This window comes from Myxine glutinosa, chromosome 14 (genome assembly GCF_964187855.1).
Source record: "Myxine glutinosa chromosome 14, kmMyxGlut1.1, whole genome shotgun sequence".
NCBI classification, from domain to species: Eukaryota; Metazoa; Chordata; class Myxini; order Myxiniformes; family Myxinidae; genus Myxine; species Myxine glutinosa.
Window position 1 is genome coordinate 82,853,997 of NC_136274.1, and position 15,259 is coordinate 82,869,255.

The window sequence follows — 15,259 nt, forward strand, 5'->3', positions numbered from 1 at the left end:
ATGGTACACTCGTACGGTGTTCGATGGAACCCAGACTATGGGGGTTATTTTCAACGAATTTGCAAATGGGGAGTTCGACCAGAAATCGCCCAACGACAACAACTACAAGACAGCTCAGATCAGTAGCGCAGGTCCGCATATATCTAGTACCGGTTCAGTACTTACAAGCGCACAGTGCAGCAGACAGTGCCACTGCTGCAGCAGACGTTTACATATAGGGCAGATGACCAACGTCATTTTAATGGTATATAGGATGTGTGTTTGTGGTAGTGATAATCTTTAGTCTGGTAGATTTCACCATGTGTTGGCCATCTTGGAAAAATATCAAAAAAATCTGGAAAATATCAAATTGTAAGGCTCCCTCCTCCTTTTTTTGAAAAGCCCGGACGAGAAACTAATAACTTATTTGACTTGGCCTTATACATGTCAATAACAATCCCACTAATTGCATCACAACTTAAATACTCAACTATCTAATATGTATGTGGAAATACTTAAAACATATCCTTTTAATTGACTCGGTCTCTGAAAGCGAGTTCCACAATTTGGGTGTAATCATGGAAAATGATCGTCTACCATGCGATTTTGTTCCAGCACAGGTAGTCTGAAGAGGCCTTTGGTATGACGATCGAAGAGCACTTGCTGGTGTGTATGAATGATTAAGATCGGTTAGGTAGGAATGGATTATTAGAGACAAACAGATGAAGAGTTCAGGCGCAAAAACCGATAAACGCCATTTTTGATGAAACTGAACTATGTTTACCGAAGTATATGTTTCAATACCTCCGTTTCAGTAGGCAAATCATTTTCTCCCAAAACCCGATCGCGTCCACGTATTTTAAGATACAGCCCATGTCATTTTGATGGGTTTCACCTGGAATGCACAGCAGAAAATCTTGATTTTCTCATTTCAGCAAAAATGGATATATATGTTTTTGCATCTGAACTCTTCAGATACATGTAATATCGTGCGAGAAGCTGAACAGATACCAAAGCATATTTATTTGCAGCCATCTAGATATTGTATTTATGTACGGACAAGAGAGGGAACTTCTTCATCCATTCCGACATAGGCCCTTTAGTCTCCTTACTCCTATTTTCTCCCACCCTCCTTTCCCTAGCTCCCAATTCCTCTTTAGGACTGCATAATTAAGTAATTAACTAAGAGATCCAAGCTGTGTCAATGTCATGTTCAATTTGAACTCCCCATTGTGCATTTTTCATTCATTCATTCATCCTGGCACTCTTCTTGCAGTACCTTTCACACATTCAACTCAAACATCCTCATCTTTCACGCAATTTATGGTCAGGCTGGCTTCAGGGAACATCAATAAGAAGGCCTTTTCGGGGCAATCTCTCTCTTAAATGCACATTTTAGTGGGTTTAGGTATGGAATCGGGGTCCAATGTTGCACCATTTTGCGTACGTAATAAATAAACGCGTGCCTGCCATCTTGCATCATATGTCATCCATTTTGGTTTAACTGATGTACATGCTTGGAACAATCACACATTGATGCTTAAATGTGTAGACAGTAGCCCCTTTATCCAGCTCGGTCTTGTCAGACTGTCTGGTTCGGTGGGTTTGGACGCTAAGAGGCAGGATAAACACAGGTCCCCAAGCGATCATACAGATAGCCTCATGTTTACGCTATTTAATCCGACGTTTCCATTGATGCTCAGCAGCCCTTAGTGTTGCGCACGTTTACTATACATACATACACATCAATTGGACATTACCTGTTGCTTTAATTGAGTGTAGAACATAAAATGGGGGTAAAACTCAATGCACGTACAACACAACTACAGAATGTATCCGAAAACAAAAGTGATGCTCCAACGCTTCAGCCAGTATTATGATCACCCGGTAATATAAAGTACCTGTATGTGCACCCGAACTCGATATACTCACCCTGGATAGGGCAGGAGGCAATATAGTGGTCGAACATCCTGGGAGGACATTTTCAGACCAGACGTGGACCTGTACAAAAGACAGAGGCCCGCAAGATTTTAGGAAATGAAGAAGTTTGGCGTTATGGATCTGGTAGCTATTTGTGGATATGCGACCTTGGGAGAGCAAAACGATGTCATGCAAGTATCCATCATCGTCCACCATGAGGCCACTTTTGCCAAAACATCAGAGGAGACCCTGTTCTTGCAAACAACTTGAAAGTGCAGTGTTAAGGTAGTTGTTCAGATTTTGTGTTCTTCACACACTGACATGTACAGTCTATTTTTCTCCATTTAAAAAAGCTTTTCGATACAGCACAGTATTTGTACAGGCAGAAAGATAAAGTGCAAAAATGTAAAGTGATTAGGTTATCCATTTTTTTTAAGAGGGGGTGGGATGTACAGTTCTTATGTAAACTTGTCTTAATCTGCCATTTCTCCTTAGTTGGCTCCAACCATAAACAAAGGAAACATTTGTACAATGTTTGGCATACAAAAGTCAACTTGAGGATACAAGAATGCTTCTCTTTTTTTCCCTTTTTTTTTGTATACAAGATCGAGGCTCGTGTAAGAGGGCTTGGGGAGAGGAGGCATGGGTAGAGGGGGTGGGAGAGGTATAAAACACATGGACACTTCTAGGACTTCCAGGAAAGAGGTCGGTATTTCAAAAAAGTGGATCTGGGGTGAATTAGCAGGGGTAGAAAAAAATCAAGGTTTTGGATGGGGGAAGGTAAGAGATGGTGGTGAACAGCTGTTTTAAAGACCTGGAGGGAGGAGTGGGTTGAAGAGAGTGAGGGAGTTTGTTCCAGAGGCGGGAGAAAAGGGGAATGAAAGAGTGAAGGTGAGCATAGAGTCTTGATTTTGGCCGTTTCACCAGAAGGGGTTTGCTGGCAGACCTTGTGCGTCCTGCAGGAATATTTGGGTGATAGAGTACCGACAAAGCAGGGGGAGCAAGGCCGGAGAGGAGTCGGTAGAAGACAGAAAGACCACCAACCTGCCTGCGGTGAGTGAGTGAAAGGCCCTCTGAGTTAGCTTCATCGCAGGAGATTCCAATGATTCTGAAAGCTTTGGTTTGAACCGCGTGAAGCCGGGCTAGGTGTGAGGCAGGAGCACCAGCCCAGAAGGGAGAGCAGTAATCCATTGAGCTGTGGATGAAAGCTTTGTATGTGGTGAGGAGCTCAGGTGTGCCGAGGAAGGACTTTGCACGACGGAGGATGCCCAGTGGGCGACTGGCTTTGGAGGCCAGCTTGGAAATGTGGTTTTCCCAGGAAAGATCAGTAGTCATCAGCAAAGAGATCGAGAGTATTTTCCAGAGTCAAGAGAGATCATTAATGAAGACCAGAAAAAGCACAGGGCCCGGAACACTCCAGCCTGGACAGGCAAGGGAGAGGAGAGAATTCCATTTCGAGCCACTTGTTGATGATGTCCATGAGCCATGAGTGGAGCTTTCCATGGATACCATAAGAGGAGAGTTTGGTGAGCAGAGCGGGTGCCAGACCGTATCGAAGGCACGAGATATGTCAAGGGAGACAGCTCTGATTTCCTGTTTGGCATTGAGGACCTCCATCTATTGTTGAGACAGCAGTAGCAACATGTCCAGAGTAGAGTGACCTGGCTGGGAGCAGGCTGATTGGTCTGTAGTTGCAAGGATCTCTTTTTGCACCTTTCTTGTGTGAAGTGGTGATGTTGGCTGATTTCTAAGCTGATGGCAGATGACCTTGAGCAAAAGAGAGGGTGACGTGAACATAGGGAGGGTGAATAGAACAGAGAGAGGGTGTGAAAGAGCAGCAGAACAGGATTTTAGGACCTGTGGACTGATGCCTTCTGGTCCAGTTGCGGAATCAGAGTCGAGGTTTGACAGAAACTTCTCCACCTTGTCGGGAGAGAAAGACATGGAGTCCAGGAGCAGCTGGGTACGACTGGGTAAGGTTGGTACAGAGAGCGATGGGTTTGGGACACAAGTTTTGAGGCAAACACAGAGTTGAGGCATTCAGCTTTTTCACGGGCAGTGCCAGCTGTGTAGCCGTTTGATGTAAGGGAGGGGACGGAGGGGGAACAAACACCAGAAACAGATTTGGCCAGACGCCACCAGTATTTGGAGGAGGGAGACGGGTTTCAGAGTTCAGTCTTGAGAGTCCTTTGTGCCATGGCAGGTACGAGAGGTACCCACACCCAGCCTGCTGGCATGATGAAAGTTGAAGTCGCCACATATGAAGAAGAGAGAGTTGGGAAAAGTGGATAGAAGTTGGTCCATGTTGTCAGAGAGAGATGTAAATGGAGTTATCACTGTTTGGTGGACGGTACAGAACACATATGAACAAAAGATGAGAGCGGAGGGGAAGCCATAGCCAGAGGTACTCCTGGGGTTTGGGAGGTGTCAGAGCACTACACGGAGAGTGAGAAATAGAGCAGGACGAGGCTCGGGTCTATCATACCGGAGGAGGGAGTAACCAGGGAGAGATACTAAGGAATCAGAGACATCTTGAAGAAGGAAAGTTTCTGTTAAGCAGATCAAGTCTGATTTGTCAAAAACAACTTGTATTGAGAGATCAGTCACGTTTGAGTGTAGGCCCCGGATGTTTGAGGTCCATACCATTAAGGAAGAAGGAGGGGGAGCTTCAGGTACAAGAGAGGGGAGGGTGGGGGAGGATAATATGAGGGAAGAGAGGGGGAGGTAGGGAGAGGTGTTGACAGTGTGAGGGAGATTGCAGAAGAGCAAAGAGAAAAAGAAGGATGAGGAGAAGGAGGACAAAAGGCTGGGTGGTGATGGGGTGAAGCACAGTGAGGAGTAATTTGGGGGGGACAGAGGCAAATAGAAGGTTGGAGGTGGAGGAATGGGTTGGAAGAGAGACGAAGTGGCTTTGTGGATGAGTTAAGAGGCAACTTTGAGGATGAGGGGTGAGAGGGAAGATTTGAAAGGGAGGGGTAAAGGGGGAGTTTTGAAGGGGAGGGGTGAGGAGGGAGATTTGAAGAGGAGGGTGATGGGGGAGTTTTGAAGGGGAGGGTGAAGGGGGGGTTTAAAGGTGAGGAGTGGAGGGGGGAGTTTAGAAGGGAAGGATGAAGGGGGATATTTGAAGGGGAGGGGAGAGGTTTTAAGGGGAGGGTGAGGAGGGAGTTTTGAATGGGGGGGGGGGGGGGGGTGAGGAGGGAGTTTAGAAGGGGAGGGTGAGGAGGGAGTTTTGAAGGGGAGGGTGAGGGGGGAGTTTTGAAGGGGAGGGTGAGGAGGGAGTTTTGAAGGGGAGGGTGAGGAGGGAGTTTTGAAGGAGGGGGGGGGGGGGTGGAGAGAAGAGTTTTGAAGGGGAGGAGGAGGGGGAGATTTGAAGGGGAGGGTCGAGGGGGGAGATTTGAAAGGGAGATTTGAGGGGGGAGATTTGAAGGAGTGGGGAGAGTTTTGAAGGGGAGGATGAGGATGAAGATTTGAAGGGGAGGAGTAGGGGGAAGGTAGTGATGGAATGGTGGTAGGAGGGAGTAGAGGGAGGGGACATGGTGCGGGACACTGGCAAGAGATAGGGTCAGGGCCGCCGAGAGAGGAGGGGATGGTGGGTGACCACCCCGGGACGCGGATCTAATAGGGGCCCGTAATTATTCTTTCAATGCTTTGTTTCATTATGGGAGTATCGTTACAAATATAATTACATTGTCCTGGGGAGTATTATGCTATTGCCACCCTCTCACGTAGAATAAACGACTGTACTGTGGGAAGAATTTGTATCATGATAATCGTGGTATTGACGTAATGACGTAAATGAACACAGGAGTGCTGGTCAAACCCCATCCGGATGAAATGGTTTATAAACAAATCCGCATCTATACTATAAAAGCTGTATGTGTGTGCGTTTATGTATGTATGTGTGTTTGTGTGTTTATGTGTGTGTTTGTGTGTGTGTCTGTCTGTGTGTTTATGTGTGTTTATGTGTGTGTATGTATGTGTGTGTGTTTGTGTGTGTGTCTGTCTGTGTGTCTGTCTGTGTGTATGTATGTATGTGTGTGTGGTTGTGTGTGTGTCTGTGTGTGTTTATGTATGTATGTATGTGTGTGTGGTTGTGTGTGTGTGTGGTTGTGTGTGTGTCTGTGTGTGTTTATGTATGTATGTATGTATGTATGTATGTGTGTGTGGTTGTGTGTGTCTGTGTGTGTTTATGTATGTATGTGTGTGTTTATGTGTGTGTATGTATGTATGTGTGTGTGTTTGTGTATGTTGATGTGTATGTGTATGTTGATGTGTGTGTGTGTGTGTGTGTGTGTGTGTGTGTGTGTGTGTGTGTGTGTGTGTGTGTGTGTGTGTAATATCATATTAAATATACATTTTCCTTATTGGGTGCAGGTAGGAGAGTATTTTAGGCACCTGACAAAATTGATTTCTTCAAAATTCCAACATGTTGAAAGAACATCACCGGGCAACGCCGGGTACTGTTGCTAATAAATGAATAACACCCCAATTTCCCTTAACCATGGCATGTGTTTGTTCTGACGAAAATATGGAAACCTCCGTAGTTATAGTTTGATTTTAAAAAACTTGAACAATGCGACTGTGTCGCCAATATGCCTCCACATAGTCCCACAGCGGTAGATACCATCGTTCACTGTCCTAAAAAATAAACAAGTTTGATTTAAATCCCTTCAGCTGTTTTCAAATATCACATTTTCACCAGACATGACGGGTTTCACATCGATCGGTGAAGCAGTTTCAGAGAAGGGATTTTTTAAAATATAATCTTTGAAGCTAATATGACTGCCATACCACATGACATATAACCTTTCAAATGTACACTCTCTCTGCATATGTATGGGTAGGGGATCACGTTTGTGAAGTTTCGTGTTGATCGGATGACGTTCGTTTTCTATCCAAGATGGCTGCCAATCCACATGACCTATGACATCATCATTTTCAAACTACATGCAACAGTGCTGTTAGATGATATTTGTAAAATTTCACACAGATAGGGTGAGCGGTTTCAGAGATATAATTATTTAATATTTTCCTTCAATCCAATATGGCTGCCAAACCATGTCCCATATGGCATCTCCAGGTTAAGCATCTCCAGGACGAGATTATGTGACCTTTGATGTCATAAATTTAATATTTCAATACAAAGGGGTCATAGATCATGTGCATGCAATTTCAGATTTTTAGGATAAGGAATTCGATAAAAAATTTGGCTGGTATACCACTTCACCTATGATGTCATCATTATCACGCTTTTGTTCCCCATTGATGAAATACGAACATTGCAAACTGGGGTTCTTGAGATTTTCAAGTCAGAGATACATTTGAAAACGTTGGAGCAGGGGTGGAATGAAAGCGAGTGTAGAGAATGTAGGAAGGAAGAGTTGTACATGTTGTAATGAAGGGAGGCACAAAGTACCCCTCACTTTATATGGGACCGTTTCTCCATAAATGCAACTTTAACATAGGGGCTGAAAATACGTTTCTCGGCTTCGACTGGACAAAATTATCTGCAATGATGGAAGGTTTTGTTTGAAAGCAAACTTTTGAGAGGAAGAAGAGTGAATTGTAGTGGAATAGAGAATTCAACACGCGAGACAGAGGAAGTTGGTGCATTGTAAAAGGCACCGTGAATGCTATATTGGTAGGTTGGGGTGTATATAAGTAGATGGTTGGTACGGTGGGAGCAATTACCTTTTTTCTATTATCTTTTTTTTTTTTTTTGTCGGTTAGGCAGAAGAGGTTCAAAGCAACAAGTTGAAGAAAATAAAGTTGAGCTGTGTGATGAAAACGTTCACGATCACAGTGGGAATGTCGAGTGGAAACGGCAAAAATTGCAGAGAGCAGGAAGTAGGGTGTTCCGGGAGGTGTGAGGTGTGAAGGTAAGAAATCAAAATTATGACTTCTTCTTTTTTTTAAAGACTCTAAACAGGGAGTATAATTCGTAGGAATTGAAGGAGAGGTAAGGGGATTGAGGAGAAAACAAAAGGGTTGAAGGTAGCAGACAGAAAAGACAGTAAAAAGCTATTGTTGACTCAAACTAGGAAAAGGTAGGCCTCAAATAATCCGGTACCAAGAGTCGAAAGAATACTCACAACTTGGCACATTTTAAAACAAAACCGAACTTGAAGCACACATCAAACATACAGACAACAAAATAAACAGCAAAAACGCCAAAAAAAAAAAAGGACTGGGAAGATTTATCTTTGAGAAAGTTGGAATCGGCAAAAATCGCACATCCAACGCTCAGAGACTGGAACCGGAAGTCATTTGGTTCCGCTTAGAGACTGGAACCGAATGCTAAAGTGACTGGAATCCCCATGATCCGCAATCGAAAAATCGAAGCCTGAGGGATTGTGCGGGCCTTCGAGTAGAAGGGCTGTATTGGGTTTCAGAGCAATTGGTTGGTAAATAAGGGACGAATATGGATCCGAAGTTTGGGGGGAGGGTACCCCCCCCCCCCCCCCTTGGGAGCCCTCATGATCCAAATTCAAAAAATACAAAATCAAAAAAATGTAAGACCGAGCGATCCTGCGGACCATCAAGTAGCAGGTTTGTTTTGGGTTTCAGAGCAATTGGTAAAAAAAAAGAACGATTAGGGATCCAAAGTTTGAGGGGGGGCGTTGCCCCCCTTGGGAGCCCTCGTGATCCCAATTCAAAAAATACAAAATCAAAAAAATGTAAGACCGAGCGATCCTGCGGACCATCAAGTAGAAGGTCTGTATTGGGTTTCAGAGCAATTGGTTGGTAAAAAAAAAAAGAACGATTTGGGATCCGAAGTTTGGGGAGGAGGGTACCCCCTCCTCCTCCCCCTTGGGAGCCCTCATGATCCTAATTCAAAAAATGTAAGACCGAGCGATCCTGCAGACCATCATGTAGAAGGGCTGTATTGGGTTTCAGAGCAATTGGTTGGTTAAAAAAAACAAAAACGATTAGGGATCGGAAGTTTTCGAGGGTAACCCCCCTAGGGAGCCCCCATGAACCGGAATTGAAAAATTTAATACCGAGCGATTGTGCTTACTGTCTTGTTTTCATGTGTCAAGTTTCAGAACAATCATCCGGGTGATAAGGGAGGCGTAGCAAAAGTAGCAAAAAGTGAACGGATAGACGGACATCACGACCCATTTATAAGTTAATCTCTTCGAGAATCGAGATGAGATGACCTAATAGTAATAACCATATTCCACTGACACTTTTCCCACTAAATTGAGAATATCCTATTTAATAAATGCGTTTTGATGTAGACTGGAGTCAAAAATCAACAGAAATTAATGTATATAATATTTAAAGGCATTTATTATACATTTACTTTTAGAAATAAATGTTTTTAATATGAACATTTTCCATGGTAACCTTGAACCCCCTTCAATCAATCAGGCAACCTTGATTGAGTGGGGAAAGACACATCTGAACTGTTTGACCTGATAGGGTTGAAATATTGATCGGCCGGATTAGAGGATAGGATTGAAAAGTTCTCCGTCACGAGCATTATTAGTCCATCCCCCCTCCCCTACCAGGGAGCCGGGGACAATGGTAACGGACCCGAACGCTTTCCAGGCCATGTTTGCAAAATTAATGTGTGAAATGAATGGAATGAATAATAAAATGAACACCATGAGTGAACGATTAAGGGGAGATATGAAGGAATTGAGTGAGCAAATTAATGCTCAAACTGACAAAATTGATGGATTAAAGGGAGAATTGAAGGGACAAATTAAGGGAATGGAAAATAAAATTGATGGATTGGAGGGAAAGATCGAGGGAATGAACGAACAAATGAGTGAACAAGGAAATGAAATAAGGGAGATGAATGAACAATTGGAAGGCAAAATTGAGGAAATAACACAACTGGGGGAACGAATTGATAAAATAGAGGGAAAAATGCATAGTCAAATTACAGACAGGCTGGGTGAATTTGAGCTCAGAGGAGAAACGAAATTCGGGGAGATGGAGCAGGTAATGGTAGTAGAATTCGAATCAAAAAGGGAGGAATTGACATTAAAAAATAGAAGAGGGCACGACCCAGGCTGTCCGAATAGGGGAGAGGTTGGAAGACAAAATTGGAGCAACAAATATACGGATTGATAAAATAAATGAGGACCTGGAAGGCTATCGGGGCCGAGTGGATGCCAGAATGCGGCAACAAGTAGAATAATGTGGACTCTCCAAACAACAGGGGGGTGAATTGGCTGAGGAGGTAAAGGGGTTGGAAGCTCGCGTAACAGAACAGGAGCGGTTGTTTATTGATAAAGGCCTGTGGGGGCCGCCATTGACTGATGAAAGGGTGAGTGATTTGATGCAGGAGCGACTGGATACCTGGGACTGTATTATTAAGGGAGAGGTTGCTCGGGTCCAACAGAGTCTGAGGGAGGAGGTGAGTCGGTCCGTTAAGCATCTCCAGGACGAGATTAAGGTGATCCAGGGGACCCTCACCACGAGCCACATTTGGGCACCAGAAGCTCCGAAAATGAAAACCCAGAAAATGAACACCTAATGAAACGTTGCAGGAGCTGGCCCAGGATATTTACCAATCTGTGAGGATAGCATATAGGGAGCTACCAGCACAGGCGTGGGACAAGCTGGCGATAGAAAAATTTATGACGGCTCTTCCTGACCCCGAGGTCCGGACTCTGGTGGAGTTGCAGGACCCGGTCACAGTACACCGAGCGGCGGAATGCATGGTGAGACTGACCTTTTTGAGGAGGTCGAACCGTGCATCAGAGAGGGCACCTGTGACAGTACGACAGGCAGAGGTACGGGGTCAGGAAGAGAAGCCGGAGGAAACGGCCAGTGCCCGAATGCTAAGGGGGATCAGCTGCCAGCTGTCAAATTTGACCGGAAGTAAATTTGCAGGGCGTGAGTCACAGCGGTTTGGTCCAGGTTTGCCATCACGACAGCCTGATTTTTGTCGGCTTGGGCTGGGAGTAAGGGGTGCTCCACCGGGGTACCAGAGGGGTCCGTTTATGGGGACTTGTTTTAGGTGTGGGAGAAGAGGGCACGTGCAGTGGGATTGTCGGAAACCCCCTGGGCTGAAACCTCCTAACAGGCTTCATATCCCAGAAAGGAGGGGACCCCAGAAAGACCACAGGTGCCAGGAAGAGGGTCACCACCTAGGCCTGGGCCTGTCGCTATAGAGTGTTTGGGAAACGAGAATGAGCCGAGCATACGGGGCCATGCTCAGCCGGCAAGTGTGTGGAGAAGCACCCTCCTTTGGTGAAAGTAGTGAATTGCGGAAAGATTGGCACGGGTAATGTAAAAGTTAGATGTAACATTGAGAGAGAATTTTGTGAGGCTGTGGTGGACACTGGGGCCAGTGATACCATTATCAATCCAAGTGTGTTAGACCAGAGTGTTGAAGACTGGGATAAAATTGATAGAGTAGAAGGACACAGCCTTCAACTGGCTACGGGGGTGACGGCACCAATATTGGGACACTGAGTGGTAAGGATGGAGTTGGGTAGTCTGGAGGTCAACGTGGTAGCATGGGTGGCCGAGGTGTGTGATCAATGTCTTCAGGGATTGAGTTTCTTGGTTGAACACGACTGCCAACTAGACCTTGGGCGTGGTCATATGTGGTTGGACACTGAGAGGCTGCAGTTGGTGGGACTGGGGGATGACGAGGAGGTGCAGGGGACATGGCTGGAGGATTTAAAGAGTGGTTATTGGCAGGTGGAGATGGATAAAGCGGCGAGAGAGAAAACAGTGTTCACCACAGGAAAGGGTCTTTGGCAGTTTGTTGTCATGCCTTTTGGATTGTAAAATGCCCCTGCCACATTTGAGCGTCTGAGGGAATGTGTTTTGATTGGCTTACCATGGCAGACTTACCTTGTCTGTTTGGATGACGTATTGGTCTACGCTCCCACATTTGAACATGCTGCCAAAAAATTGTCGTAGGTATTTGAGAGGTTAAGGGTTGAAATTGAACCTGAGCAAGTGCGAAATTTTCAGGAGGGAGGTAACTTACCTGGGTCACGTGATTAACAAGAGCGGCGTGGCCACTGACCCTGGAAAGGTAAAATCTGTAAAGGAGTGGCCCGCCCCCAAAAATGGAAGGGAAGTCAGAGGATTTTTGGGCCTCTGCTCTTACTACAGGAGATTTGTGGCAAATTTCACCGAAATTGCAAGACCCTTGCACAATTGACGGAGAAAGGAGCCAAATTTGTATGGTCAGAGAGCTGCATCGAGGCATTCAGTCACTTATAACAACGTCTGGTGGAAGCCCCAGTTTTGGCAAACCCGACAGATGATTGCAATTACATCCTTGATACTGATGCAAGCCAGGAAGGATTGGGAGCTGTGTTGTCACAAATGCAACAGGGAGTCGAGAGGGTTATTGCGTATTACAGTCGGGCACTTTCGAGGCCCGAGCGAAATTATTGCGGTACCGCAAATAACTATTGGCCCTACTGTCTGCAGTTGGACACTTTCACCCTTACCTTTATGGGAGGGAGTTTGTGATCCGAGTGGATCATGCCTCCTTGCAATGGCTACTTCAGTTCAAAGAAGCGGAGGGACAAATTGCAAGGTGGCTTGAGAGGCTGCAGCAGTATAATTTCACTGTGCAACATCAGCCCAGCAAGGCACATGCCAATGCAGACGCTCTCTCTCGGCGCCCCTGTTGTGCAGGAGGCACAGTGCAAATTTTGTGACAGGCAGGAAGCCAAGGATTCAATTGGGTAGGATCAAATTGATGCATGCCCTTATGCAGCGAGAGCGACCAGACGAAAATTGCCACAACCCCCACCTGAATTGGGCGATGTAAATTGGCGAGAGAGTCAAAGGGAGGATCCCATTTTGGGCCCCCTTTTTCATTGGCTGGGGGAGGACAAAAGACCTTCTTGGGAAGAATTTGCACCACACGGGGCCCAGGTAAAGGCCCACTGGGCACAATGGCAGATGTTGGGTTTGTAGGATGGCCATTTGTATAGGAAGTGGGTGACACCAACGGGCAATGTAGCTTCCTGGTTGATAGTTGTACCGGACAAATGGAAGGAGGTGGTTATGGGGCACGCACATAGGACGAGGACAATGGGACATTTTGGCGTGGACAAAACCTTGTCCAAATTGCGGCAGAGGTTCTCCTGGGTGAATTCAGGCAGAGACATTCAAAATTGGGTGAGATCCTGTGACCTCTGCCGCGGTAAGAAGGGACCCCCACGTGCGTGCAAGGCCCCGCTCCAGGTGTACAACGGGGACAACGCCACTTGAGCGGGTGGCAGTAGATGTGGTGGGGCCACTGCCAGCCACCCACCGAGGGAACCGGTACATCATGGTGGCAATGGATTACTTCACAAAGTGGCCAGAAGCCTACCCATTGCCCAACCAGGAAACCCAGCTGGAAGCTCACGTTCGAGTTGAGGGATTCTTCTCCTTGTTCAGCGTACCCCTGGAGCTACACACAGACCAGGCCCGGAACTTTGAATCTGTGCTCCTACGATCGGTGTGTGAGCTCCTCCAAATTAATAAGACCAGGATGACCCCTCTTAGGCCTCAATCAGATGGAATGGTGGAGCGATTCAATAGGACCCTGTTGACCTTTTGGCCCTCTTTACCTCCGAGCACCAGCAGGATTGGGACAAGCATCCTCCCTTTGTACTGATGGCATACCGGACCGCACAGCATGCGACCACTCAGTGCACCCCCACCTTGTTGATGTTCGGTCGGGAAATTCGAGTCCCCACAGATTTGTTGATGGGACCTGAGAGGAACCAGGTGGAGAATCTGTGGAAAGTTATGCAACCAATTTGAAAAAGAGCATCGAAAAGGCTCACGAGTTTGCGAGGAAGCAAATTGGCTTGGCTTCTTCTCATATGAAATTGCGGTATGACGCTCGGGCACATTCACCTCGTTTCCTTCCCGGAGATCTTATTTGGCTCTACTTGTCCCGGAGGAGGAAGGGGGTGTGCCCAAAACTCACTTCGCCCTGGAAGGGCCCCGGAGTGGTGCTTCGGCAGGTGGCTGATGTGGTTTTCAAAATTCAGATGGGCCCGCATGCCCTTCCACAGATAGTCCACGGAGATAAATCGAGTCCCTACCTGGGTCGGGAGGCTCCTGGGTGGTGTGGAAGCAACTAGGTGTGGTGGATGGCACTCTTGGACCCGACCAACCTGCAACTACCCACACATCAAGGTAAGGTTCCTTGATGTTTACTGTCCCAGGGTTCAGTACTTGCTTTTAGAAATTGGGACACGAGTAATTTGGAATGTGGGGGGGGGGGGGGGGGGGGTGAGAGTGATGACATGGTTGGTGAGGGGATTGGAGTGTGTGCCACAAGGTGTCTTGTGGGTGGCGTTTGTTTATGTGTGGAGGTTTTTGTGTGGTCGTGAGGATGGAAATTGAATTGTGGTTGAAATGTGTTTTTGAAATGTGAATGGGGATTTCACATGTAAGCAGGCCATGGCAGTCACGGAAACGAATACCATCTTTTTGTGACATCTTTTTATGGAAGTATGTGGTTGAGAATTGAATGGCAGCGGGGGAGAAAATGTTTTTGTGGATTTTGTGGGTGGGGAAGGTGTGTATGTCCGCAGGTACGGATCAAGCTCTGTGAAGAGAAGTGAATTGAATTCCACCTACTGAAGTTTTAAAACTTCATGTGTCTATTACTCAAATCAACATTCAAATTCTCTTAAGTAGCAGGTGTATAAGGGTCTGTATCACTGTATGGCAGGGCCAGGACCATAAGGTGGCTGACTTAAGATATTAGGGTCTTGAGTTGGAGCACCTGTTGTGGCGTTACATAACAACAGGTGGGTTGACTCAGCCTGTGATCCTTCTGAGGTCGGCAAAATGAGCACCAGCATTCTGGTAACACAGGGGGTACTGCATCAGCGGCACGGCCATGCTCCCAGCAATGATGCAACCAGCAGCCACAGGCTGCATACAAAACAATAATAAAGGAACTTAATGAAGATAAGTGGTGAGAGCATTACATTTAGGTGGCATGAATGACCTATGTAAATGTTATCAAAATCCAGTTTGAGGGAATTAGCAATATTTTGCCTTGAGATCCATTAGGAAAAGTTCTTCCCAGCTGTAGCCTTCAAAAAAAATTAAAATCGTTTATTTATTTTGAGATCTGATTGAAATGTGAACAGTTCTGTGAAAGAATCTCAACAGATCTCATGAGAACTTTTTGTCAGGGTAGGATTTCATGAGACATAGTCAGTTTAGTTGCATAGTCACATAGTCAGCTGCAAATACTCCCTCTGACCCGCAGAGCATAGACAAGTGCATTTTGCAAAGCTTCCCGGAGTGCAACAACCCAAAGATTTTCTACATCATTCCATACTTCTGTGGACAGGATCCCAGGTGCAGGTGAGATGCTGCTGTTAGACTCATCCCCATCCACCCCTTCCCACAC

At 46.0% G+C, this 15,259-nt stretch overlaps 1 protein-coding gene across 1 annotated transcript in view; it reads left to right on the forward strand.

The window, feature by feature from the left end:
* The window catches only part of UST (uronyl 2-sulfotransferase), a 91,149-nt gene that overhangs the window by 74,286 nt on the left and 1,604 nt on the right, over positions 1-15,259 (forward strand). Inside the window, exon 7 of the mRNA XM_068136263.2 lies at positions 15,116-15,213. Within this exon, the coding sequence (XP_067992364.2) occupies positions 15,116-15,213 (98 nt within the window). The remainder of the gene's footprint in view (positions 1-15,115; positions 15,214-15,259) is intronic.